Source organism: Podarcis filfolensis (genome assembly GCF_964270895.1).
Source record: "Podarcis filfolensis genome assembly, chromosome: 6".
Taxonomy (NCBI): Eukaryota; Metazoa; Chordata; class Lepidosauria; order Squamata; family Lacertidae; genus Podarcis; species Podarcis filfolensis.
Genome location: NC_139609.1, coordinates 96,774,025 through 96,801,567, shown reverse-complemented (window position 1 = coordinate 96,801,567; position 27,543 = coordinate 96,774,025). Strand labels below are relative to the sequence as shown.

The following is a 27,543-nucleotide window of genomic DNA, read 5'->3' as shown; positions in this document are numbered from 1 at the left end:
AAACAGGTGATTGGGCAAGAAAATGGCAGATGGGATGCAATTTGGATAGGTGCAGTGAGGTGGCACCTTAGCAATAAATTGCCCCGACTCTGCGGAGGGAAGCCTGGGCTTTGGGTCAGCTCCTGCAGCTTGGGACAGGCGAAGTGACTCCCCAAAACCCCACAGCAATGGAGCAGCTCCCTGTGGCAGACAAGAATTGGGGCGGCGTCAAGAGGCTTCCTCCCTCCCCAAAAGAGCAGCCCCTCTCCTCCTGCTAATTATGCTGTTTTAAATGATCATTTTATATCTGACTTCCTTTAGTAATGTTTTCTATCGAAATAATGGTTTGGAATTTTTGGTTCAACTTCGCTGTGTTCAATGTTTATTTTGTAGTTCACCACTTTTGTAATGTTTTCTTTTGAATTATTTTAATTTTTTCATTTCATGCTAATTATGTTGCTTTGAATGTATATTTTATATTTGACTTTTGTCAGTAATGTTTTACCATGGGTTGTTTGATTTGATGTTTTGATGTGTGGTAAACATCATTTAAATGTTTTTCTTGAAAATATAAGTTGAGTCTCTTCAGGTTAACCTATTGATGGTTTGTACATTATTTAACCAAACCAGTCCAAACCAGTAATATCCATTTGTACACTCATCCAGCCGTGGTTTGGAGGATCAGGAAGGTGTTGCTTTCTCTTCCCCCTTTCGTTACTAGATGCCCTACTCCACTTTTGCGTTGTGCTTGTCTGTTTCCCATGCCTTTCCACATCAGAAAACTATGGTTAGTGCTACCTCCAAACCATTGGTTCACATGGGACTGAAGAAGTGAGAGAAGTTATGTGATTTGAATGACTATCTGAAGTGAGCTGGTGAAAATGGGGTCCCTCTGCGCCTCAGCACACACTACTAGCTTTGCGTCTACACACAGAAAAATTACATGTGTTGTGTCCATCGGAATTCATTCCGTATTAAAGTCCAATGCAAGTAATTTTTGTTTAGGCTCATCAAAGCCCCTTCCTAAATAAATCTGCTATATAATTTTTGTTCTTAAAACTATCTTAAAAGCTTTATGATCCTAATTCATCTTCTCTGCACAGCAGATGATCTTTGTTATTTGTTTTACAGCTAGAAATGCCATCTGATCTCAGTCCTAAGGGCAAAAGGACTTCTAGGAATTCAAATTTGGCACTGGCGCCCAGTGAAGCAATTCTGGTAGAATGGAAATGAGGGAAGGAACATAATTTATGGCAGTGCTGGCAGAGAAAACATCAAGTGAATGGAAGCACAAGTGCCCACTGGAGGAGTGTATTGATAAAAAAAAATTAATTGTGATTAATGTGTTTTATGGGACTTTCTGGAAGAGACCAGGGAAATTGCATCTGAGGCTATAAAGCCTTCAGTGTTCCAGTTCTTGGCCTGTTGCCCAAAACCTTATGCTTGCTGGATGCAATTTCTCCATTACTTTGCTATCTTGCTGTGCACAATTTCTCTGTCCCCCATTCATTAAAGAGTGTGTGTGAAGCCCCATTAGGGAACGGGAGACAACTGAAAAAGAAAGAGAAGCAGAGATGCTTTTTGGTTAAGCTGTCGCAACGTTGTCAATTTATATACCGTATTTTTCGCTCTATAACACGCACCCGACCATAACACGCACGTAGTTTTTAGAGGAGGAAAATCCGTAGGCATGCCACCCGTAGGCATTCCCTCCATAACACGCACAGACATTTCCCCTTACTTTCTAGGAGGAAAAAAGTGAGTGTTATGGTGCAAAAAATACGGTACTTCCCTTCAACTTCATTTTCCGGCATGGTTAAAAAAGGGGCAGAACACCATACAGTATAAACAAAGAGCAGCATTTAAAAGAGGGGTGCTCAGCTCTCCCCAGATGCCACTGACCTCAACTCAAGACAGGAGCTGCACAGAACTTTACACCTTGCCTGGGGCTTGGAAACGACACTATTTGAACTTCGCCTCTGTGCAGTATGCCTCTGAATGCTAGCTGCTGGGACTCACAGGTGGGCAGAGGGCTCAGAGGGGAGGTCCAAAAAATATCTACATGGTGCCTAGGGAACAACTTGCACCTTAATATCAGCTGTACATCGGGGAGGGCTGTGTGGAGAGAGTCTCTTCCTTTAAATTCCTAGGAGTTTATCTCAGTGAAGACCTTAAATGTAAAGGGACCCCTGACCATTAGGTCCAGTTGCGGACGACTCGGGTAGCAGCGCTCATCTCGCTTTACTGGCCGAGGGAGCCGGCGTATAGCTTCCTTCTGGGTCGTGTGGCCAGCATGACTAAGCCGCTTCTGGCAAACCAGAGCAGTGCACGGAAACGCCATTTACCTTCCCGCCGGAGCGGTACCTTTTTATCTACTTGCACTTTGACGTGCTTTCGAACTGCTAGGTTGGCAGGAGCAGGGACCGAGCAACGGGAGCTCACCCCGTTGCGGGGATTCGAACCGCCGACCTTCTGATCGGCAAGTCCTAGGCTCTGTGGTTTAACCCACAGTGCCACCCGCATCCCTGTGAAGACCTTACTTGGAAAATAAATACAACCCAGGTGGTTAAGAAAGCCCAACTGAGACTCCATCTCCTCAGAGTATTGCGAAAGAACGATGTCAATCAACATTTGATGATCTCCATACTACTGGTCAACAATAGAAAGTGTCTACAGAGGGTGGTGAATACAGCACAAGATATTATGGGCTGTCCCATGAATCCGCTGAATGAAATAGCAGATGCCTCAGGAGAGTGAGGAAAATTCTCAGGGATGATTCACACAGAAGATATAGAAGCATGATTAGTCGCACCAACAGGGTAAAGAACAGCTTCTATCCGTGGGCTGGTAGGCTGCTGAATGAAAAGATAACAACAGGGCAACTGACTTTCAGGTTTGGTGGGTGTGCGTCAGTAAACGAGGGGAATTAAGACTAAGAGAGCTGAGTGGGGGGTGCTCGTGTAATCTCACGGTATACAAGTTGTACAAGTGACAATAAAGTATTTCAATTTCAATTTATTGTGGTTGGATCTTGTTTGCTGGTTTCCCACAGGCATCTCATGGTTGGCCACCATGAGAACAGGATACCGGACTAGATGGGGCTACTGGCCTCATCCAGCAGGCTCTTATGTCCTTAGGACTAGGATTGATGTTCTAGGACCTAAGAGCATCCTTAAGCAAGGAGTCTGAACCTTAAAGGGAGTGGACCACCCCCCAAACTGACTGAACACCAGTTCAAACAGTTGAGCCTCAGTTTCTGAGCTTGTTTGTTGGCCCTCATCCAAGAAGAAGAAGAAGAAGAAGAAGAAGAAGAAGAAGAAGAAGAAGAGGAGGAGGAGTTTGGATTTGATATCCCGTTTTATCACTACCCGAAGGAGTCTCAAAGCGGCTAACATTCTCCTTCCCCTTCCTCCCCCACAACAAACACTCTGTCAGGTGAGTGGGGCTGAGAGACTTCAGAGAAGTGTGACTGGCCCAAGGTCACCTAGCAGCTGCATCTGGAGGAGCGGGGAAGCGAACCTGGTTCACCAGATTACGAGTCTGTCGCTCTTAACTACTACTCCATACTGGCTCTCCAACACATTACCAGTGCTGGGCACTTCTAGTGCCTTGCTTGATACAGATGAAAGACGAGTAGAATTGATTGTTAGACTCTCTATATTCACAGGACCTCTCTCCCAGAGTCCTGTTTCTTCATTGTCAAAGAGTAGGCCTGATGAGCTGTTAGCTCGTCACAGGTTATCCATCTTCATCCTAGCCATTTCTAACCTGCCTAATGAACTAGAGAGCTAACTTGGTCCTGTACCACAGGAGAGGACGCAGTCATGCCAACCACCCAAGTCGTCACCACATTCAACAGAAGTACCAGCTATGTCAGCTGGAAACAGAGAGCCCCCAGGAACCCACCAGACTCCATCAGTCTTCAGAGACACACCACCCTAATGGAGCAGCCACCTCTCAAAACGGAAGCGGCTCCTCTATAGGCCAGGCAGTGGCTTTTACCACCGATGGCTGCTTGCGTTCCTATACAGAAATGCCCCCATATAAGAGGTGTTCAAGGAGGGAAGCTTTGGTTCTCTGCAAGGTTTACACTCACCACTTCCTGGTCAAGGGGTCAGGCTGTCTTTCTGCCCAGCTAACAAATTTACACTTGAATGAAGTAAGGTGGTGTGCTGCCCTTTACATAATGACATTCTAAGAACTACACTCAAATAGTAGGTGGTCAACTGACACTATTTAACAGGTGAATTGCGCCATGTGCCAATCTTAAATCAACACTGCCCAAGCTGCTGCCCTAAACTGCTGACTTGCAAGTAACAGAAATCAATATCACTTCATTCCATTCAGAATTTGATCATCTGTCTGGAAAAAATCAAATTGTTCGAGGTGATTATTATTACTACTAGTACTAAATGCAATGGGAGAAAAGCAGTTCTTGGGCAGTCAGATAAAATCTTCAACTGTGCAAAGAAGCTCTTGGTTAATCCACGCTGCACAAGAATCTGTTGCTTTTAAAAACAGATGCTTGGAAGTGTGCACAGCTTGTGTGGAAAGAGAGAGCCCATGACCTCACTTCTAAGCTGGGTCCTTCTGCCAATAACATAAGCCTAATCAGCTCCATGGCAGGGAGATTCTATGTTTGGAGATCCCTAAATTGAAGAGTGAAAGGCAGCCATCTGGGCCAAGAACTTCCTTTTTTCTAAAAGGAGAAAACATCGGCACACGGTTTCACCAGGTGGATGTTAACCATAGCCAAAGCTAGGAGGAATGTTTCAAGTCATAAAAACACTCAAGAGAAAGATTAATGTTTTATTATGAAAATGAAAATCACAAAGTTATGCTCTGTACATTAGTTAATTTTTTAAAAAATTAAAACATGGCTTCTGATATTGTGCATAGCACACAAATACCCCAGATGTCCTCCATTCTGAGCCAGCCACATAAATGGAGTTTACAGTGGTACCTCTGGTTATGAACTTAATTCCTTCTGGAGATCCGTTCTTAACCTGAAACTGTTCTTAACCTGAGGTACTGTCAGCATCGCTCTTGAGCCAGTGCCACTAACTGGACTCATGCACTTCAGCCCCGACTGGGCTAGGCGAGCTGGGTAGCACTTCCAGAGACCACCTTCTGCACAGGAACAGGTCAGAGTGGTGTGGACTCACAGTTTAGAGTTGTGAGCACCGGATTCACTCCAACAAGAAGACAGTCGTCACACAGCAGAGTATAGCAGAGTATAAACAACTCGGAGAGCAGCTCTGTAGAATAACTTCTTTATTCTATCTACAACTATTATACAACTATATACAGAGCTAAATAGGTCTAAGCATAAATGAATGCTGCACTGCACTGAGTGTCTGCAGCTGCTCTTAGCAGCAACCTTATCTATACACACGATCTCTAACACTCAGTCTCTCTCTCTCCGGCACACTGACTGACTGACTCTTTGATGTGGTGCTGGAGTGGAATAAGTAGAGAGCAGAACGCTGCTCCTCCTCTCTGGAGAATCAGCAGACTCATCAGGAGATTCTTGGATATGGGAGGGGTGAAATCTCCTCAGGTACCACTTTAGCTAATAGGGCCTCCTGCTGATGCCGCGTGATTTCTGTTCTCATCCTGAGGTAAAGTTCTTAACCCGAGGTACTACTTCCGGGTTAGCGGAGTCTGTAACCCGAGGTACCACTGTACACAAATGCTGGCGAGGCTGCACCCTACGGATGAATTGCCTCCTCATGGCACGGTGTAGCTGCACCCCTGCAAATTCCATATGGTCAACATCATTAACAGCACAGCCCTATGAGTATCCACACTGAGTTCACTGGGACTTACTTCCAAATAATGGTGTACAGCAGGCTTCCTCAACCTCGGCCCTCCAGATGTTTTTGGCCTACAACTCCCATGATCCCTAGCTAGCAGGACCAGTGGTCAGGGATGATGGGAACTGTAGTCTCAAAACATCTGGAGGGCCAAGGTTGAGGAAGCCTGGTGTACAGGATTGCCACCTTAAAAAAAATTCATTAATTGCATTTAAAACCAGAGGTTGGCATTTCCTCCCACAAAGAGGCAAGATATATTGAAGGTATAGCACAGAGGATTCTCATGCCCATTAGGAAGCCTCCAGATATTAATGTTGATGCTTCAGTGCTGGCTAAGAGACAGTGGGCTTTATATATAAATATATGAACTGCAGAGTAACTTTGCATACATGATAAAGAGTTTACAAAACTATGAATAGCGTGGAGAGCAAAAAGGGAGATTCCCCTTACCTCTCATAATACTGGAAACCCAGGTTCGTCTAACAAAACAGACCAAACCACCTACTGCCAGGCAGACAAAAAAGGTAAGTTTTGTCACAGGACATAATTGAATCTATGAAACTTCCTTTGATAATATGTGGAGCTAGCCATGGGTTTATCAGGCAGTAAAGCAGCTTTTTGTCAGATTCTTGGGAGGTGAAATCTACAAACGGCCATTAGCCATAACAGGTAATCAGAACTTCCATATGGCAATATAACTTGATATACAAGGTGGAGGTGAGCTGGTGAGGAGAACTGCTGCCTTCAGGCCCTGCCATTGTCTTCTGGATGGCTGCTGTTGGGAACAAAAGGTTGGTTTAAGATGGACCTTTGCCTGATCCATCAAGGAAATTGCTATATTCTTATGCTTATTGACGAATTGCAGAAGAGTAACTGTTTGTTCTTGCTGCTCCAGTCGGAAATATTGTGGCACTTACTGATCTTTGGAATCAAAATACTGATTCTTTCAGAAGCTCAAGCAGAAGGGAGGATCCCACCTAACAGATGAAGTCAGAGATCATCTCCATGTGCTGTCAAAGCCTCAGCCTTTCTTGGGTTTTTTTTTTGTTCTTCATAAACATTCCTGGACAATCTATTGAGAGTCTTTTTTTTCATTCGATCATCACCATCATTATCATCCATATTACAGGTAGCTTTGGAAGACATGGTTTCACTGCAGAATCTACCAAAACTAGGACACAGGAACTGCATTTCTCTTCCAAGCCTAGTGCTTCTCTACACCTTTTAAGACTGAACCTTTAAACAAACTTCTTCAGTACTGCATAAAGATGAGCAAAGACGTCTCCAGCAAATACAATGCTGGTTTTCAGATTTGTAGCTTGCCAGTGATAATTCACTATCAATAAAGTAAGGGATGCAAGGTAGTGATTAAATTAATAAACTTGCAAAGTTGCTGCTTATAAAAGTGTTTACTGGTCAGCCGAAACTGTTAGCATTTATGAACCAGTTTTTTCAGAAGATGGCAGAGGAAGACAGAAAAGAGACTGGAGGCAATACTGCTACCACCAGCAAACAAACCTAGGAAAAGTTCATTTGCAATTCAATCCTGCTATCGCAAGATTGTTTCATCAACACCTAAAAGGAAGATACAGAAGGTAACGATGCTGTCTGTGCAATTCAAGCCCAATAAAGCAAATAGAAAGCTCCAGAAAGTTCTCTCCCCCAGCACAACATATTCAGTCTTAATATAGAGTGCAGATGGAAGGATAGTTCAGGCTTGCAGTCAGCAGCCAGGACAATTTGTCAACTGAATGCACAGGAGCAGATAATTATCAGAGGGTATGATGCTGCGCTGTCACCACAGAAAGTTACTACTGATGTGATGAGAAAACATAACATGAACTAAGTAACCTGACAGTTTGCAGATCTCCTGCCTGAGGATTTTTCTGTGGGAAAACTCTACAGGTAAATTAGTGAGCATAGTTCAGATGTACATCGAGAAAGCTGAATCATGATTTCAGAGCAATTATGCAGAGAAAAGTGCATAAAATACTTTAAAACAAAAAAATCAAGATCCACTATCTGTTGGCTCCTCTTTTCAAGAGACTCAAAGTAAATATCTGCAATTCAAAGTGGACCAAGTGGTTATTCCTTTCAGAGACTTTTAAAAGGTCACAGCTTCTAAACATAAAAGGGATGCTCAAAGAATGAGTGTACAAGAGTTGGAAGGAATCTTGGAGGTCTCCTAGTCCAAGCCCCTGCTCAATGCAACAAAATACTTTCAAGATGGCAGCCAGGCTGGGTTTCCAGAATAGAGAGCTCAGAAAGACATGATTGCTGACCCACCAAAAGCCATTAAAATGCAATTGATGCACTGAGCTCTCAGCGAAGTTGCAAATGGGCCCAATAAAAGGTGCATAATATTTGATTTACGGATTATTATGGTGTTTCAAAAAGGAGATTATTTCTTAACTTCTATTTTATACTGTGTACAGTGCTTAGACTGCCAATTTTGTAAAATACAAAACTGCTCTAAAAGGCTCTTGTGTAATAGGATTAAAAAAAAAAGGTATCTCTATGCTACCTGGGAATTGCCTCAAACAGAACTGGTCCACAGGGCACCAGAGTTATTAGGACTAAAACATCTCTGAAAGTCCCATAAAGTGTCACAGCTGATAGCAAAATCATTTGCTTATAGTCTCCCCACTCCCAGCAAGGGGGAATGGGAATTAAACCCATTTGGCAGCTCAGAAAACAAAAGCACACAAGGCAAATGTCAGTCGGTTGCACAACTGAGAACGTATCTGCTGGTTCCCAGTTCTTAATGTCAGAACATTTCTTGTCAGTGAACAAGCTGTCTTGAGAATACTGTACATTAAGGAAGCACCAGACGAGTCATTAATTCCAGAAGAGGTAGCAAGACAGCACAGAAAGGGGAAGAGAGGAACGGAGTGGGTTTGCTCATTTGAACCACAACTGTGGGAGGAGGGAATGTTTCTTGGAAGTCATCCACTTCTCCTTTCAGGTCACATTCTAGTAATATTCAAGGAATGCCATGAGGATGAACCTGTAGAATCCAGATATATCCAGTGCTTGCTTTGAGAACTGTATTTATGAGAACTGTATGTAAGTAGTGGGTCGAAAGGCATCTCTTCCTCTAGGGGCTACAATTCGTCCCTTGATGTGGGTGGATAGTCCATGCCAAAAAAGGACGAGGGTCTCCCATGCACATCGCGTTCTCTTTTCACAAAGGCAGTAAAGGACGAAACACAGTTTCCAATGAAGTGGTCAGACTTGCTGAGAATGTACAAATCTACCTGGGGCACTTCAGGCTGCAGGTACACCACTTTTATCTGAAAAGGGGAAAACAAGCAGAGCCCAGTGATTGAAAGTGAACACACACAAGCAGACGTGGCATTTGCCACAAACTGTATATCTATCCCCCCACCTGAACTTGTTTCATCAAGCTGCACCTTTCTATAACACCTTCAGGTTCCCAGAGTATCTTTCAGACGGAGTCTGTTGGATGCCGTTCTGTCTTACAGTCCTTGGTTCAAGAACTACCACAATGGGTTTGCCATGTGGAAAGTCACCTGAATGATTTCCAAAGTAGTGTTCAGCTACCTCTATATCTAATGCAACCGCATCATATATTCTGAGCAAAAGAACTGTGTTGCCAAAACATCTGTCAAATCACTCAAAGACCCAGTAGAGCCCAAACTTTCTTCTGCCCATCCCTGCTGTAAGCCCCCGATTCCTCCATCTGAGAAGGCAAGATATTAATATTTCCAAAGCATACACCCAGAGAGAGAAAAGCAGTGAAGTTTGCACCACCAGTAACTACTCATTGCTCCAGCAGGACATTACCTTTTGTTTGAAAAGCTGCTGTATTTCCTTCGTATAAGGTTCAGAGTCACTGGCGATGTACACAGCTTTTGCATCTGTCTTCTTCACCCAGAGTCTTAGCGCTCGTTTTATCTCTTTCAAGCCTGGCAGACACATATCCATGGTAAGGGGTGCAGCAGTGTTCCGATCATAGCCCACACACTGTGGCGACGCCATTAAATGAGACCCAGCAGTGCCATCTTTCAACATATTGCATGCATTTTTCTAAGGCGGGGGGAGGAGAAAAACAGAACATCACACACAGGTAGAAGTGGTAAGAAACAGAGCATCATACAAGGTAGGAGGACTTCATAGCAATGGAGAAGGAGAATTCCATACAGCTAGCCAAAGCAGGCAAAAAAACCACATTGCTAATGGAGGGTCCTTGCCGCAGGATCACATTCATCCAGTGCTTTACCAACTGCACTGGCTCCCAGTGGAGTACAGGGTCAGGTTTAAGGTGCTGGTTTTGACCTTTAAAGCCCTATGCGGCCCAGGACCCACGTACCTACGGGACCGCCTCTCCTGGTATGCCCCGTGGAGGACCTTAAGGTCCACAAATGACAACATTTTGGAGGTCCCAGTTCGCAAGGTGGCTAGATTGGTCTCAACTAGGGCCAGGGCCTTTTCAGTACTGGCCCCGACTTGGTGGAACGCTCTGTCACAAAAGACTAGGGCCCTGCGGGACTTGACATCTTTCTGCAGGGCCTGCAAGGCAGAGCTGTTCCGCCTGGCCTTTGGTTTGGATTCAGTCTGACCCTTATGTTTCCCTCCCCTTATGGTCTTGATTTATCGGCTATTTTAAAATGAGGCTGCATTTTAACCTGTATTTTAAATTGTCTCTCTCTCCCCCCCCTTTCCCCCCTATTATGCTTTTACTGTGATTTTATTGGTGTTAACTGCCCTGAGCCAGGGAGGGCAGGGTATAAATAAAATGTATTATTATTATTATTATTATTATTATTAGCTTCAGTTATATTCCCATCCCCAAACAGTCTAGTTCAAGTATGCAGGAAGCTGTCAATAACTGCAAGTCACAATGTGTACACCCCTTCAGGATCTGAATATCACCAGCTGCTGGGGAAGAAAACAGAGAGAGGGTACCTGATCTCAACTCCTGCTTATGAGCTTCCCAGAGGCACCCAGCTGGCAAAGGATGGCCCTAGGTAGGCAACAGGATGCTGAGCTAGGTAGTATTTTGTTCTGAATCAGCATATGTTCTTAACAGCCCCACCCTCTCCCTTTTTTATTCATATAGAGCTAGAAGCTGCCAGTCAAGACTCTATTACAGTGCATCCCACATTACAGTCCCCATGGAAGTATATGTAAGAACCATACCCAGTCTGAACCGACACGCAAATGGATTCCCACGTAGGGTCTGACCAGGAACGAATTAATATAGGACTCGCCTTTGTTCACCATCTCATCAGACCATACCATGTACTGATGCAGGGACCGGTACTCTTCCAGAACTGGAAACTGGGCTGGTGCCCCCGGAAGAGCCACAACAGGATGTTCAGAGGAGGGAAACCTAGTAAAAGACACAGTGGAAAGATCAACAGGAGCTACAACTTGCCATGTTTGCTCGCACCAGTGCTACTCAGTTTTTCCTGTTGAGAACTTTTAATGCAAATGCTTTTTTCTAGTTAAAAATTTTTTTTAACACACCTACAACAAAGAGATGAATTACTAACAAGATTTATGAAGAATATGCTAACCCGAATAAAGTTAATCTGTATTTTGCATTTCTGTTGTCATGCTCTTCAGCTCATAAGAACTTCCTAATTCCCCAGACGCTTTGCATCACCTCCCAAATATTTGCATACTGGAGCTTAGGCGTGCCTCCTTAGGGGAAAGAAGTTGCAAAGTGCACCTCCCTGTATTTTAAACTATGGCAGCAATCTCTGAAAAATCAACAGACTAAGCAAGCAGACTTTAGTTATGCATGCATGCACCTGCCTAATACTGTCACAGACCTTTGCCCTACGCATGCCAACTGGCAGCAGTGTCTTATGGTCTCAGAGCTGGAGACATCTTTCCTAGTTCTACTGCCCAAGATCCTTGAACTTCTTACAAAACACGTACCACCCAAAGACCGTTATGCGACTCTTCTTCCTTATTAAAGCTCTGAGCAGTGATAGCAAACTGCAGGTTAGATGTGGGCCAACTTTCAGATTGTACTGGGATGGCAAGGAGAGTGAGACTGGGCTGTATTTTCGCCCCCACATTGTTTAGCTTTTTCCTAAATGATTTAGAGGAAAGCCTAATGGACCCAGATGGTCATCTCCCAAAAATAGGAACCAGAAAGACCCCTATTTTGCTATATGCCACAGCTTCTTATCCCATCCTCAATGGAAAATGTAATGTTATTATCAAGGCATTTATCTGCTCAGTTTTTGTCTGATATTATATTTTGTCTGTTTTTGTGTTTTCTTGTTGTTAAATCACCTTGGTTGCCATCCGTGTGGAAAGGCAGGATACTTGTTCATCTTTCTTTATGGTCTGCAAAGAACAACATCTTGGAGATTCCAGGCCTCAGGGAGATTAGGCTGGCCTTGGCCCCGGCCTGGTGGAACACTCTGCCACAAGAGATCAGGGCCCTGCGGGATTTGGCATCTTTCTGCAGGGCCTGCAAGACGGAGTTGTTCTGCCAGGCCTTTGGTCAGGGCTCAGCCTGAATCCCCTTCTCTTTTTGTATAAGAACTAGTATGAAAGAGGCCTCCCAGCATTCTCACAGGTCCATATAAGAACAGCGTAAGCAGTTGGGCCTGATGAGCATTTACTGTTCCCAACCATAGCTGTCAACCTTCCCTTTTTTTTGCGAGAAATTCTCTTATTCCAGCGCAATTTCCCGCTGCTTTCCGCTGCTATCCCGGATTGTTAGATATCCCGTAGACTGTCCCCGGGACAGGTGAGGCTGCTGATCCCTTATTTTCAAATCTGAAAGTTGACAGCTATGTTCCCAACCCTAATCCTGCGGAAAGCCATCTAATTAGATTTTAATTTGATACTGACTTGTTTTTTAGGAGGTAATTTAATTATTGTTTGATTTTATACCAATGTTATTGTTAAGATATTCCGTTCCACCTTAACAGATGTGTGGAATTGTTGTATGTCACATGTCTGTTTACACTCCAGCACAGCTTGCTGGGAACTTCCGTTGTGTGTATAGCTACTGCTTATGCTGCTTGCTTGGACATGAAAGGGAGAAGACATGTTTTTCCTTTTGTCCTCATGTATGCTGAATAAACTGCCTGTAAATATGCTTTACACAGCCTCTCCCTGCCACTTCTGTTGTGCGTTTACTCTGCTGAGTTGCGTGCCCAGCTTCTGAAGCTCTGGGTTGCAGATTCATGCTGCACCAAGGACTGGAGTTTGACTGGCACGTTGGCCGGTGGGCTGGAGCCAGCTGGGGCCTTGCCAACTGCAGCATCCCAACAGTTATATGTCTGACGTTAGCCGCCCTGAGCGCGGTTTCAGCTGGGGTGGGCGGGATACAAATAAAAGATGATGAAGATGATTTCCAAGAACCCTTTACAAGCCAGAGCAGCAATGGAGAAATGTGCCCAGTGCCTAACCATGCCCTTCGCCCAATGGCACCCCCAAGCGACACTTGCTACCTTCGAATCCAGTGGTCCTTGTAAGAGGCACTGAAGGAGAGGCCTCCAAACAGCTCTGACCTATCGAAATCCACAGCAAACTGATCCCAAAAGGGGCCAAAGGGGTTTCCATCCTGCAAAAGCAAAGGCAGCTGCTTGTTCACTGCGGAAGATGAAAGGTGAGGCAGGCCAGAGGAACAGGCAGCTTTGCAGTTGCTACGGGAGCCGCAAGCTCCTAACTGACACAGCCCATATTCCATAATCCCGCCCCCACTGAAACCTGTGTGTAAGTTTACCAGAAGCTTTCCAAGTATAGAGAGGATGAAATGAAGTTAAATACAAACACACTGAAATGATCCACAGAACATTATCTAGAACAAACTTCCTCAAACTCAGCCCTCCTGATGTTTTTGGCCTACAACTCCCATGGTCCCTAGCTAGCTGTTGCATAATACTGTTTTATAATTTATGATAATTTAGAATTTAAATGTATTTTCATGCAGTGTTTGATACTTCCAGCTGATGAAGGTGAATACATCGAAACAGGGCCCTGTCCTGGTTTCTTATCCATAATTTCTGATCCATAATTGACTTCTGCTCAATGATTGAAACTAAGATCTTCACGTCAAATCTGACTATGGACTAACATGAACTCTTAGCTCTAATACTGTAACAAATTATTGTGTTATACATATCCTTATGAGTTTGAATTTGTAATCTCTGTTTGAGTTTGTAATCCTTGTCAGAATACATACTTTTGAATGGATTAGTTTTTGTTACAATTGACTATTGATTCGCGAGTACGGACCACTCCCACTATTGAAACTTATACTGGCCAGAGTTCTTGGTGTGCTTTTTTCTTGATTTAGAAGAACGGCAGCAGCAGAGCTTTTACTACAGCCCAGGGTTACAGAAGGCACCTCAGGGATGAGAAAGACTCTTACCTTCATGGGGCAAGTCCTTTTGTCAGCACTCCTCTGAGCCGCTGCTTCAAAGCAGTATGCCACTCGCTTGCCAGGAGGCCAGTGGATGGGTGCCAACTTTTCCATAAATTCCTCCAAAGTGATGACCCGGTGGTACTCCAGGAGAGGCGCCAGCTTGAAGTATTCTTTGTAGGGAACGTGCTGCTGCAATGCAAAGAGAACAGAGTTTAGGAGCCTGTCCACACACATAACTGTTCCAGCAATAGTGAATCCACAACCGTCTGAAGGAAAAGCGAGCAGCATAACGTAAAGGGCTGAAGGATTTCCAAAGCCTAGTCTACCCTGGTCTGTCAGATTTGCAGGTTTGATGTACTATTGACTCCTTCACTATCCATGAAACTCCAGCTTGAAGCAGAGGCCAGGAGAGCTTTCAAGACCTGCAGTTGGCTAATTAAAGACTAGAGGGGGACCAGAGCTTAATGGTTGAAAACTATTTTTTTTTTTGCTTGTACAAGGTATACAAAATGTAGGTAGCACCCAACACCAGCAGAATTAACTCATCTGTTCCAAGGACCTATTCACTGAGCCTGCTTATGTGTGGCTTTGGGAAAATACCGTATTTTTCGCCCTATAGGACGCACCGGCCCATAGGACGCACCTAGTTTTTTTGGGGGGAAATAAAGAAAAAAATTTATTCACCCCAGGCATGGCTTCAGCGCGCCCCGCGCTCCAGGCAGCAGGCTGCTATTCGCAGCCTAGGGAGCCCTGCGGGAACTCCCGCGGGCTCCCCAGGCTTGCGGATATCTGCCTGAAGTGCGGGGCGCTCTGCTTCAGTGCACCCCGCGCTCCGGGCAGCAGGCTGCTATCCGCAGCCTAGGGAGCCCTGTGGGAACTCCCATGGGCTCCCCAGGCTTGCTGATAGCTTCCTGAAGCCTGGAGAGCGAGAGGGGTCAGTGCGCACCGACCCCTCTCGCTCTCCAAGCTTCAGCGAAATCCTGCATTCACCCCATAGGACGCACACAGATTTCCCCTTCATTTTTGGAGGGGAAAAAGTGCGTCCTATAGGGCGAAAAATACGGTACTTAGCATTCCAAAAGCACAGAACCCAAATATACCTCAGAAGTTCTCAGAACTACTTACATTTGTGTAGGGAGGCCTGTGATACCGGTACTCAATCCAGGGGGGCACAGCTAAGGTCCGATTCACCATTTTAGCAAACGCCAAAGAGCCCAGAAAATGGTCTGCTTGGTTCCCAAATCTCCCTTGAAATAGAACATAAAGACCTGTTTCTTAGTCACCAGGCTGGGGCAGAGCAACAAGCCTAGGGAAACTTCATACTGAAGAACTACATGGCTGCCAAACTCAAAATGCTGCAGATCTTCCTTCATTATGTTGAATTGTTCACAAAGCTTAAGCATAAGGCAAGTCGCATAAATGTTAGGACTCTGGAACTATTCCCAACCCACAGAAGCTTGCAGAGGTCCTCTCCCCCCATTAAAAAAAGTCCTAGTATTCAATGACAACCAATAATTACTTCCAAATAACAAGGAAACTCTGACAAAAGTATAAGAAACTTATTGCACAAAGGACTAACAGATGAAAGTATACTTGGATAGCAAGACTTCTGACCTCTGTGGATTTATTTGGAATGCTCTCAGAAAGCGGTATCAAGGAAGGTGGCAATGAGACGTCTGATAACCTGGAGGCAAATTATACCCATATCGAATAATCAAGTGGCTATTTACATAGCTGAAATAAAAATCACAGTTGCTGTCACCTTAATTGAAAGCTTGCCCAGGGAGCTTATAAAAGTTTAGCAGTCTTTAAATCTCACACACACACACACACACACACACACTTTAAGTCCATTGTATTATTTTCTTGACTTTTAACATTTATCTTCTAATTGGTGTACTCCACTGCAGAGAATAGGAACCGTTACATAGGAGTCCAACACACCACAGGTTGATCAAGAACCACAAGCAGGTCACTCCCTAACCTATAATGCAATAGTAGCATGCAGCAACCTAACAATAACCTACAGGGCAGCAGTCCCACCAGGAACATGCTGGTGAAGCAGCACCCAGCAGGATGGAACTCTCTGCTCACCAAATGATGAGCAGAAGGTTCAAGTCTGCTGGCAGCACAGGTCTGCTTTGCCCTGTGGAAAACACACTAGCGCAGCAGCACCCAGCAGGACTGAACTTGTCCCTCTGACCCATCATCTGACCGACAGGAGGAAACAGTCTTGTAAAAGGTCGTAACTCAACTGCAGAGCACCTGTTTTGCATGCACAAGGTCCCAGGTTCGACCCCCAATATTATCATTAATACGAATTAATTTTAGATGCCACCCTTCATCCAAGGACCACAGTGCAGTTTGCAGTATTAAAAACACAAAAATACATAATATAATAAACAAAACAGTAAGAGGCTTAGTAAGAGCCTTCCACACATACAATTTAAAAGGCCATAGAGGCCTGGGAAGGACTCTTGCTTTTGCAATCCAAGGAAGCTACTGCCAGTCAGTGCAAGCAACACTGAGCTAGACGGACCGCGACCCACCTTGAGGGCAAGGCAGCATCCCAAGTTACAAAAAAGCACAGCAGAAGAAACGAGATGTTGGTTTTTGGTTTTTTTACAAAAAGGTAAAAGGAACAGAGGAGAAAAAAAGATGTGAATCTGCGGCCTCCAGGTATGACTGGACTTCACTGCCAATTATTTTTATTGATTTTCTGAATTACAGTACAGTGGTAAGTACTTACCATATTTTTTGCCCTATAGGACGCACTTTTTCCCCTCCAAAAATGACGGGAAAATGTGTGTGCGTCCTTTGGGGCGAATGCAGGCTCCTTGGCTTCAGCGATAGCAACGCGAAGCCTCCGAAGCCTGCTCCGGAGGCTTTGCGTTGCTTTCGCTGAAGCCAGGAGAGTCTGCTCTTTGAGGCTGGCGGTGGGGGAGCGCAGCGCTTCCCTCATCACCAGCCCCAGAGGATGGGGGGCAGCGGGAAGGCGAGCGACGCCTTCACACTGCTCCCCGACCCCGCTTTGAGCTGCGCGCTCTTTAAAGGCTGTGCGGCTCTTGGGGGCTTTTCCCCAAGGAGGGAGAAGGGACTGACTGGCTGAGTCAGTCCCTTCTCCCTCCTGTGGGCTTTTGCGGGAGATGGGGGCTTTTCCCCAAGGAGGGAGATGGGACTGACTGGCCGTTTCAGTCCCTTCTCCCTCCTGGTCGAAAAGCCCGCAGGAGTCGCACGCGGCTCCTGTGGGCTTTTGCGGGAGGTGGGGGAATTCCTCCACCTCCCACAAAAGCAGGGAGAAGGTCTTGGAGTAGCGGACAGGCTGCGTGCAGCCTGTCCGCTACTCCCAGACCTGGGGGGGGGATCATATTTTTTTCCTTGATTTCCCCCTCTGAAAACTAGGTGCGTCCAATGGGCCGGTGCGCCTTCTAGGGCGAAAAATATGGTAATTCGTTCTGGAGGTCCGTTCTTAACCTGAAACTGTTCTTAACCTGAAGCACCACTTTAGCTAATGGGGCCTCCTGCTGCCGCCGTCACGTGATTTCTGTTCTCATCCTGAAGCAAAGTTCTTCACCCGAGGTACAATTTCTGGGTTAGCGAAGTCTGTAACCTGAAGCGTATGTAACCTGAGGTACCACTGTATTACAAATCATTGCCAAATTAACTCAATTTAATACAGTTTTCCAAAACCAGCTTCCCACTCTCCGCATAAGATATGTCCAAGATGTGCCCCTATCCCTGTGCATTGTTCTCAGTTAAACTCTAGTTAACACCCTCCAGAATTTGTCAAAATGATTATCCATCAGCTGCCCCTTTACATCCCTGCATGCAGCAAAACAAACAAACCCCCACGTGAACCTTAACGTATATTCTCAGCGACAGCAAGTGTGGTTATTACTCCATCTCCACTTCAAACATTTGCTTGATTTTGAGTAAGTTATGAAAAAGAAACAGGTACGGCTGGACTTCCACTCCCAGCAGCCAGCGCGGCCCGCGGTGAGGGATGATGGGAGTTGTAGTCCAATGGCACCGAGAAGGCCCCCTCAGAGCCCCCGGCCTACAGAGCCACGGCCTACGAGAGGAACGGGGAAAGAAGGGGGGGGGAGAGGGGACGGTGATACCCGAGTGGCGCCCTGGGAGGGGAGGAAAGGAAGCGCCCCCCGCCGCCTCACCCATGCAGGGGCAGTAGAGTAAGTATCCCGACGGGTCCCAGGCGCCGCCGCCTTCGCCTCCGCTGCCCAGGTGGAACAGGACGAGCAGCAGCTGCAGGCCCGCGACGCCGACCGCCTCCTTCCCGGGAGCAGCCATGCCTCCCTCCGTCTCTTCCTCCGGCTTGGAAGAAGCGGCTTCGGCTCGTAGAGTTTAGCGGGAGAGAAGCTGCCTCGCTAGGCCGGGCTAGGCCGCGCCCGTCTCCATGGCGACCGGCCCCTTTTCCCGGCACGCCCCGCGGCGGCGGCGGCGCTCGTGAGGGCAGAGCGGCCGGGCCGAGGCGGCTTCCGGTCTGGGCCGGATGTGGCGCCATGGAGGCCTTGAGGGGCGCGAGCGAGCCCGCGAGAGGAAAATAAAGGCGAACGAACCGCCGCCGCCTCAGTCCCCTCAGCCGCCGCCGCCGCCTCCTTCTCCTCACGGAGCGGTTCCTCTTCCCCGCAGCCTCCGGTCATGGGGCCTCCGCCGCCCGCTCAGTTACCACAACAAGAGCTGGGCCCGCCTTCGTCGTCGTCTTCCTCGCCTTTTCCTCCAGCCGGGACGAGCCAGCGGAGGGAAGCGACTCGCGGGGTGGGGGTGAGCGAGCGAGCGGCCTTGAGGGGTTGTGTATTAGTGGGGGTGGGGTGGGGACGGTTTCTCGAAAGTACGCATGCGCGGGGGTGGCGGGGGGGTTAATGGAGTTCGGGGCGCCATTATAAGAACCCCCCTCCAATGTTAGGGACACCCTCCCTCTCCTCAGATAGGCCATCATATTCCAGTAAGCGCCGTGCACGCGTGTTTACAGAGCCACAACAAAGGTCAGTCCCCTGCCCCGAGGAGCTTCCAGACCTAAGTTGGGAAACGGGCGGGCAGGAAGAGCAGGTGCAGCTCTGCTTCGTTGCAGGTGGAAGCAGGGACCGGACTGGAGGAAGGAGCCCTGGGGCTGAAGAAGGGCAGAGTGGGGGGGGGGGTCGTAGCTAGGAAGACACCAGCCTCTGTGCCTTTTGGAGGGAAGGGTCAGTGGTGTCGCTGCGGGTCCTGGGCATGCAGGAGGCTCCAGGATCAACCTCTGGCGTGAAAAGGATCCGGTGGGAGGTGTTGGGAAAGACCTTTTCTGCCCCTAAGCTGCTGCTGCCAATCAGAGCAGACCATTTTGGGCCCGATTGAGACAGTACCGTATTTTTTGCTCTATAAGACTCACTTTTTCCCTCCTAAAAAGTAAGGGGGAATGTGTGTGCGTCTTGTGGAGCGAATGCAGGCTGTGCAGCTATCACAGAAGCCAGAAAAGCGAGAGGAATTGCTGCTTTCACTGCGCAGCGATCCCTCTTGCTGTTCTGGCCTCTGAGATTCAGAATATTTTTTTCCTTGGTTTTCCTCCTCCAAAAACTAGGTGCGTCTTGTGGTCTGGTGCATCTTATAGAGCGAAAAATACGGTAATCATGGCTTGGAATGAGGCTGACTCCCATATTCCGTTGCCAAGAGAGAAAATACACAGAGAACTCCATAGTTTCTCTCCCCTTAAAATAAACGTGAAAAACCTGGAGGCGTCCCGTAGTAGAGGAGTGTATGGGATTTTAGTGCTATGAGCTCTGCTTGCCCTGTTCTCCCCCTTCAATCCTCACTTCTTCCATAAAACTAGGTTAAGCACTTTCTGCACCTGTTTGTTCGTAGAGGGTTCCCTGAGTCTTGGATGCAGTAGAAGCAATGTGCCTCAGCCACACAAACAGCATTTTAGCCGCTCAGGTCTTACTTGAGCCCTTGGCTGTGTGCAGAAGGCTTTCCCTTGCTTCTGCATGCTCACTGTCCAGAGTGCTGATGGGCAGTTTCTTTTCTGCCTGGAGAGGGAAGGCCATGAGAGAAGAAAAGTGCTGGAGCTCTGGCTTTGTGCCCACCTTCCCTGAGAAGGTCACATGGCCTTGTCCTGATTTGACCTACTTGGATGGAAACACTTGGCCCCAGCAGAATGGCAGCCTGCCCTGTTGGCTTGCCAAATTCCCAGGCAGATGTGCAAGCACAACAATCACATTAAAAATAAATCTTGGCATCCGTCTGGCAGGTGATGCGAGTAGGGAACGTCAGTTGAACAAGGATCAACAGTAAGCTTTATGAATTAAGTGAAATGGCAGGGATGAGGCTATAGTCAGAAGGTTGGGGCCTCTAAGCTGTTTGGTTTCAGCTCCTTTTGAAGCTGGTTGAGGGGCATAATTTTAGTATGAGAAAGCAGCTGAGAGGTACCAGGGCGTGTACAATGAAGAACTCTGACCCAGCCATCTTCTGAAAACGATGTGATGTTTACACAGGACCATCACTGTTGTGGTGCTTTACGGAGTACGTTAGCCCAATCTTTCCCAAAAAGCATTTGAAATTTAACAATGTAAATGACAAAACAAAAACAAGGGCATTCTTCATTCTCCCAGATGTAAAATGTAAACAATAATTATGTACCTATTAGGCCAAGATGAGGACATTAAGGTGCTGTGACTTTTTTGTTCTTAACTTACGGCTGTTACAGTGGTGCCCCGCAAGACGAATGCCTCGCAAAACGAAAAACGCGCAAGATGAAAGGGTTTTTCGGTTTTTGCGTCGCTTCGCTAGACGATCGAAGCGAGACGAAACATCTTGCGAGTTCTTGCGAGTTTGTTTCCTTTTTCTTAAAGCCGCTAAGCCGTTAATAGCTGCTAAGCCGTTAATAGCCGCTAAGCCGCTAATAGCCGTGCTTCACAAGACGAAAAAACCGCAAGGCGGAACGGATTAATTTCGTCTTGCGAGGCACCACTGTAATTCAGAAATCTCAGAGCTGCTGTAGAAAGTGTTCATGTGGTCTTGCCAGCTGAGCAGTTATCAGGTCTTTCCTCCATCTCCTTGGCTTCCATTGCTATGGGGCTGCTGCTCCCAGATCACTCGTCTCATCCCCAAATACATTTTCCCAATAGCAATTGAAAAAGTGACATCTGTATTTAGAAGATCAACAGAGGAATGGGGTGGAGCAGGCAAGATACTTTATTCTCAGGTTATGAAAGGTCACCTCCAACACTCCTGGAATTTGGATTGTAACGATGTGGTTTCCATCGCCCAAGTGGGAGTATACCAGGCCTTATAGCAGAGTGGGAATTTATGGGTCCTGCTCCCCCCCCCACTGCTTTGCCTGGCTGGCTATGCCTCTTGCTGGCCTGGGTAGAGCATATAAAGAAGTGTGAGGGGGAGGGGGTGCAGCAACTAGCCCAATGTACAAAGGTAAAAGTTACATGAGTTGCTCTCTCCACTTTTGCCTCCTGAAGGTTGCCCAGAAGGCAAGGCGTCCCTGAGACTGGAAAAGGTTCCCACCCCTGCCCTTACATCATGCAGCTCACCTGATTAAAGCAGTGTACTAGTTCAGTGGGTAAGTGTTGGGTAAGGTAAATGCCATCTCTTTTATCAGGCATTTGCAAAAGTAAAAGGAGTGTCATACACTGAATCCAAGACAGACTGTGTCAGTAATGAAACCTCAACATGAGCTGGACTGTGTCCTGAGCCTTTTTTTTTTAAAGCAGACAGATTTCCACTGTTGCTGCAATAATTATACACTCGCATTGGCATTTAAGATTGTGGTAATAATCTCTTCTTTAAATATTGAAACCGAAAACAAGTCACAAGTGCTCTTTAAAGGTTGATGTTGACGTCTAGGAATCTAAATCTTTTCCTGTACTCAGAATAGGGCTGGTGCCTAAAAGTAGATTTAAAATGTGGAGTCTTGTCCCCCCTGCTCTGTGCATGTGTCCGTTCACTTCCCTTAATCACGCAATTCATCATTCCAGGTAGCAACCTCTTCTTGCTGAAACTTTTGAAAATTGTCAGTGGGTGTGACTATACCAGTGAGATGCCCATGGGCAGGCCTTCTGCTTCATTTGGCCCTCCTCTGCTAGGCCTGCCATGACCGCATTCTTCACCAGCGTCCCCAACTGGATTCAAGATGCAAAGCAGGAGGAGGAGGAGACGGGCTGGAAACTAGTCCCCCGCCCCAAGGGCCGAGAAAGCGAGAGCCAAGGGAAATGCCAGCACGAACCGTCAGGAGCCTCCTTCCCCAGTGTGGATAAGCTGAGAGCAAACCCAGAGCAGAGACCGTACGGCTGCCCTCAAGTGCACTGTGGCAAGGCCTTTGCTTCCAAGTACAAGCTCTACAGGTATGTAGGGGGGATGGGTTAGAGCCTAATTTGGCCCGCCAGACAGTTTAATCTGGCCCCTGCTGCAGTTTATCACCTTGGGCAAACTGCAAAAAGCAGCTCAACAACTTCAACCCTAAAAGGTCAAAAACTTTGGTCGGCCCTCATGCATGTTCACTTCATCAAATCTAGCCCTTTTTGAAAAAAGTTTGGATACCCCTGGATTGGAGGGTTGGGCTAGGACGGAGCAGCCTCAGGTTCAAACTTGGCCATGGAACAGGTTTGTTTTAGAGCAGTGTTTCCCAAGCGTAGGAAGGATAACTTACACTATGCGGCCATAGATGAAAAGTTTGGTGAAAGGCAACAGACCTCGCCACACAAGCCTCCATAGCATTCTCCCCCCAGGTCCCTTTTGTGATCTGAATGGTGTAAGATGTGTGGATGGGTGTGGCAAATGTCAAATTCTTTGCTCTCCTTCACTCCTATAACTCTTAAAACTGGGAAGAGGAGAATCTCCTTTCCCAAGCTAACCTGCCCAGCTTTTGTGGTGCTGGGGGCGGGGGCAGGGACACAAGCAAGCTGCTTATAACCTGTGCGTCTTTTCCCCGCAAGGCACTTGGCCACCCATTCTGCCCAGAAGCCCCACCAATGCATGTACTGTGAGAAGATGTTCCACCGCAAGGACCACCTTCGCAACCACCTGCAGACACATGACCCCAACAAAGAAGCTCTCCACTGCCCAGAGTGCGGCAAGAACTACAACACCAAGCTCGGCTACCGGCGCCACCTGGCCATGCATGCTGCTGCCAGTGGCGATCTCAGCTGCAAAGTGTGCTTGCAGATGTTTGAGAGCACCCAAGTCCTGCTGGAGCACCTCAAGGCCCACTCCCGGAGGCCCTCGGGCAGCGTGAAGGAGAAGAAGCACCCGTGTGACCACTGCGACCGCCGCTTCTACACTCGCAAAGATGTGAGGAGGCACCTGGTCGTGCACACGGGCCGGAAGGACTTCCTGTGCCAGTACTGCGCCCAGCGATTTGGCCGCAAAGACCACCTGACCAGACACATGAAGAAGAGCCACTCCCAAGAACTGCTGAAGATCAAGACGGAGCCAGTGGACATGCTGGGCCTCCTCAGCTGCAGCTCAGCCGTTGCAGTGAAAGAGGAACTGAGCCCCGTCTTGTGCATGGCATCCCGGGATGTGATGAACAGTAAGAGCTTCCCTGGGATGCTGCCAATGGGCATGTATGGGGCACATGTCCCCACCATGCCCAGCTCAGGAATGCCCCATTCTTTAGTCCCCAACCCTCTGCCAATGGGAATGAGCTACCCCCTGGAGTCCTCCTCCCCACCACAACCTCCCCCAAAGTACCAGCTTGGATCTACCTCATACTTGCCTGACAAGCTCCCCAAAACAGAGGTGGACAGCTGTTTGGCAGAGCTCCCTGGAGGCCTGTCCCTTGTGCCTGGTGAGCCATCCTCGTCCTCTCCTCAGCCTATCACCCTGGAGGAGACTCTGCTCTCCAAGAGCCCCGCTCTGCTTTCTGAGGCTCTCTGTGCTGCTAACATGGACTTCTCCCATCTCCTGGGCTTCCTCCCCTTGAACCTCCCATCATGCAACCCTCCCGTGTCCTCGGCGGGTCTGGTCATGGGGTATTCACAGGGAGAGACCCAGTCACTCCTCACCACTTTGCCACCGCAAGAGGCGCCAGGAGCTGCGACCTCCCTTGGCTTCGGAGCACTTCACTCGCTGCCCTCCATGTTCTCTCCTGGCTTGGGTGCAACCACCTTGCCACGTTTTCACCAAGCGTTCCAGTGAGGCAGCTGGGGAAAGAATGGGACTTTCCTTCGGCGTGTGGATTGTGTACGGCAAGGGTGCCCAGATTTGTTCTCCTTCCTACCATAGGCTGGGAAGGCTTGAGGGGAGGAGTGCCTGCGTGGACTGGAACTGCCATGCGGACTTTGATGTGCGGCTCAGTCCCTGACAGTGTGTAGGTTGCAGCAAATAGAAATTCAGGTATTTCCCCAACCTTCTTTGTTTGGTAAATCCGGCATCACACTGACCTTCCTTGGGGCTTCCGTCCTCATTCCACTTTAGGAGGTGATTGAATCGGGGGTCTGCCTCACGTTAGGGCACAACATTTCTTCTGCATTTCAGCACCTCAGTCCACGGGGAAGGCTGGAAGAGCCTGTTGTCGCCTGCTGCCCTTCCCACATCACCCCTCCTGGTTGCGCCCACACAATGCTGAGTGTGTGCAGAATCAACACTTCCTTTTTTCAGAGCCGCTTCATTAAGACTCATTCCAACCGAATCGTGTTTACGCACCCGTAAAAAGTCTTCCCCCCCCCACCCCTCACCCCCACCATTGCAAATCAGGAAGCGCCAGGAACACCGTCCTTGTTTCTGGCGCAGCTTGCACACTGTTTACACAATGGAATCGGGTTGCCCTGATTTCACTTCACTACTTCCATTTCTTCCCCTGTGGGGAAAGCAAAACTGACTATGGATTGCTTTTGCCAATTTAGCTGACTGCTCTGTAGGTCATGTTCCCTTAAATCTCAGCGTGGGTCAGAAGGATCCTGCAGCCCAAACAGCCCGGCTTGCTTTTCTGTATTTGTGAGCACTCTTTCCCAAAGCATACGCAGGGATGGAGGGGAGTGGACCACAGCCTCACCTGTTAATGGAAGCTCGTTGCTTGAGGGCTTCTCCCCACTTCTGTGGCTTACTTAAGTTCAGCGCTGAGGTCTGCCACAATGCCTTGCAATTGACACTTGGTCCTTGGCTTTGAAGCACAAAGGAGCTTGCTGAGAGAAGCCAACGCTTCAGCCCAGCAGCAACAAGTCCTGAGAAGAAACTTCCTTCTACCTCACCCCAGTGCTTGTTGGAGGAAGCCACTGGGCTGTGCTTTGCAGTAGCCACAGAGCTTAGTATTTCAGCCTCATAGGCATTGGAGTGGGCATGCCCAGGCCGTTCCTTTGCCCAAAGGAATAGGGTCACAGTCTTGCTCTCCCGGTGGCTCAGCAAGACTTGTGCCACTTGCCTCTTGAAGGAAGTTTGGCAGCATTTGTGGGTGGCAACTTTGACCCAGCTGTGTCGTGTTCTCAGTATGCCTTCATACCCTTGTTCCTGCGCCATGGGTGTGCTTCTGACAACTTCCTCTCCTCTTTTGTCTCCTTGGGACCTTGCATTCCTTTGTAAGACCCCCTGGATTTTCCTTCCCCCCCTCTCTTGCACAGCCAGTTCCTAGCGTTTCCCCTGTGCTCCAGGAATGTGTTACCCAGTTAAAATGAGGGCTGCTTCGTAGTGTTTTCTGCGATCTTGCACCCATACAGAAAACCAAAGGGTGGGGACGTGCAAAGAGTGCAGTGGCTGTCCGGGTTGCTGTCTGCTTCTTCTGCGACAGTTCAGGGTTCTTGCGTGCTTTGTCTTCCAAGGCAAGTTGATGAACTGGGCCCATTGGTGCTTCCCAGTTGCTCCTGGGTTTCTGCTTCTCCATCATGCATTTGCGTGCTGGGTTTGCTGCTTCCTTTCTCCCTCTTGCTTGGATTCCACTTCCTTTTTCCCTTGCCATTTCAGCAAGCTGCTTTCCTGGACTATTCTGTCTCTTATCACAGCAAATACCTCATGAAGTAGGTTCCCTTCTTCCCTGTCCTTATGAACTCGCACTTGGTAACCTCGTTTGGGGTCAGTCTGCCTGTGTGGCACTTCAGGGTATCTTCACGAGCCCCAGATGTTCACTTCTTCATACCTCAGATATATATATACATACATATATACATATATAAATAAATATATGGGGTGGAGTAGGGGTTAAGACAGTAGGATCTGTTTCTCTTGCTTGCCTGGGTATAGGCCTACCTCTGCCTTCATCCTAAGACGTAGTTAGTGGTCTCTCTGGAGCCCCTTCTGCTTCAGCAGATACATAGCAAGTTTGTTTTCTACTAGTTCCAGTTTGCTTTTAAGGTCTGGGGTTTTCTCCCATTGCCTTCCAGTGTTTAGATGCTTTCAGTACAGGATTCCCCCTCCTGCAAGGACAGGCTTTGTAGGCTTAGCTAGCCCTTCTCTAGCTGGAATTTTTTCATATCAGTTTAGTATTTTGCATTATACTTACCTCAACAATAGCATGTGAAAGTGAGTTCCACAAGCCATGCTTCTTGATCTGTTTTTAAGACGTTGCCTTTCTAATTTCAGCGAGTGCCTTGCGCTGGGTAAATAGGAGAGTGTCTGGGCTTCTCCTTATCATTCAGTATTTTTAAATACCTCAGTTGTGTTTCCTGTTCCTCTCTTTTTCCAGAAATTGCTGCACAGTCTCTTATGCAATCCTCACCACATCCCTACCTCGACACTTGTGATAAATCTCCACACTTCTACCTTCTTCAGACTTTTGAACGTAACTGACCCAAGATTTTCCCAGGCTGAGTTGCCTTTTTGTTGTGTGACTCTTCCAGTTTTTGGCAATTCCTGCCTTGTCTGTTGCCTGCTTTACTGCTTCCAGCCTTGAGTTTTGACAAAAGTCTGACTCGGGAGAATATTTCAGGCTCTAGCCCTTGTTCTTTAGAATGTGTCTCCATGAGTTGTGTTTCTTTGCTCTATTACCTGACAAAGATATAGGTAAGATCTTTGTCCCTCCCCAACCCCGCCTAGTAATTCAAAGCCATCTTGGACCCCAAGCTTAGTATTCACATTTACACCAAAATATTTCTCTGCTAATAATTTGGAGTGGGGTAAGAACTTGAGTGAGAACCATCCACTGAAGCTATGTTCACATGTTACATATGTAAGATTTGCCATCATGTCCCTGTGTTGTTCAGCCAGGATGCATTTTGCAGGAGGAAAAAGCACAGACCAGCTCAAACTGGGGTGAGGAGGAGAAATGTGGCAGAATCTTCTTTCCCCCTACCAGGGCATTCTCTCTGTGCAGAACTAAGTTTCCACTGAAGTTTTTTTTTGGGGGGTGGGGTACTTCCTCCACCCCTCTTAGCTTTACTCAGGAGTGAAATTGTCTGATTCTGTGGGTAGCCTAGTGTCACAACTAGGCAGTGGGAAGGAAGCAACACTTAAGAT

At 47.4% G+C, this 27,543-nt stretch overlaps 2 protein-coding genes across 7 annotated transcripts; one reads left to right on the top strand and one right to left on the bottom strand.

The window, feature by feature from the left end:
- Positions 1–7,189: 7,189 nt before the first annotated feature.
- POFUT1 (protein O-fucosyltransferase 1) lies at positions 7,190–18,679 on the bottom strand (the record flags this gene model as incomplete). Of its 4 annotated transcripts, none has more annotated exons than XM_083618884.1 (7): positions 7,190–9,088; positions 9,603–9,845; positions 10,959–11,151; positions 13,241–13,353; positions 14,164–14,346; positions 15,283–15,400; positions 18,330–18,679. In XM_083618884.1, the coding sequence occupies 7 exons, from the start codon at positions 18,677–18,679 to the stop codon at positions 8,900–8,902; spliced, it is 1,389 nt and encodes a 462-aa protein (XP_083475010.1). In that variant the 3' UTR covers positions 7,190–8,899. The 4 variants fall into 4 exon arrangements, with proteins under 4 accessions (XP_083475010.1, XP_083475011.1, XP_083475012.1 ...); XM_083618885.1 differs by having other exon boundaries at positions 15,283–15,404; positions 18,330–18,645; XM_083618886.1 differs by lacking the exon at positions 18,330–18,679 and adding an exon at positions 18,016–18,173 and having other exon boundaries at positions 15,283–15,404.
- Positions 18,680–18,806: 127 nt separating this feature from the next.
- PLAGL2 (PLAG1 like zinc finger 2) lies at positions 18,807–27,543 on the top strand. Of its 3 annotated transcripts, none has more exons than XM_083618855.1 (4): positions 18,807–18,939; positions 21,621–21,721; positions 22,137–22,502; positions 23,094–27,543. In XM_083618855.1, exons 3-4 carry the CDS (start codon positions 22,252–22,254, stop codon positions 24,295–24,297), a joined length of 1,455 nt encoding a protein of 484 aa, XP_083474981.1. In that variant the 5' UTR covers positions 18,807–18,939; positions 21,621–21,721; positions 22,137–22,251; the 3' UTR covers positions 24,298–27,543. The 3 variants fall into 3 exon arrangements, with proteins under 3 accessions (XP_083474981.1, XP_083474983.1, XP_083474982.1); XM_083618856.1 differs by having other exon boundaries at positions 18,831–18,933; XM_083618857.1 differs by lacking the exon at positions 21,621–21,721 and having other exon boundaries at positions 18,817–18,939.

What these genes read in the sequence shown, in the direction of transcription:
- PLAGL2 (XM_083618855.1), top strand. Translation starts at nt 22,252, where the DNA reads ATGACCGCATTCTTCACCAGCGTCCCCAACTGGATTCAAGATGCAAAG. An exon ending in TCCAAGTACAAGCTCTACAG is followed by an intron (nt 22,503 to 23,093) that starts GTATGTAGGGGG and finishes TTTCCCCGCAAG; the next exon opens with GCACTTGGCCACCCATTCTG.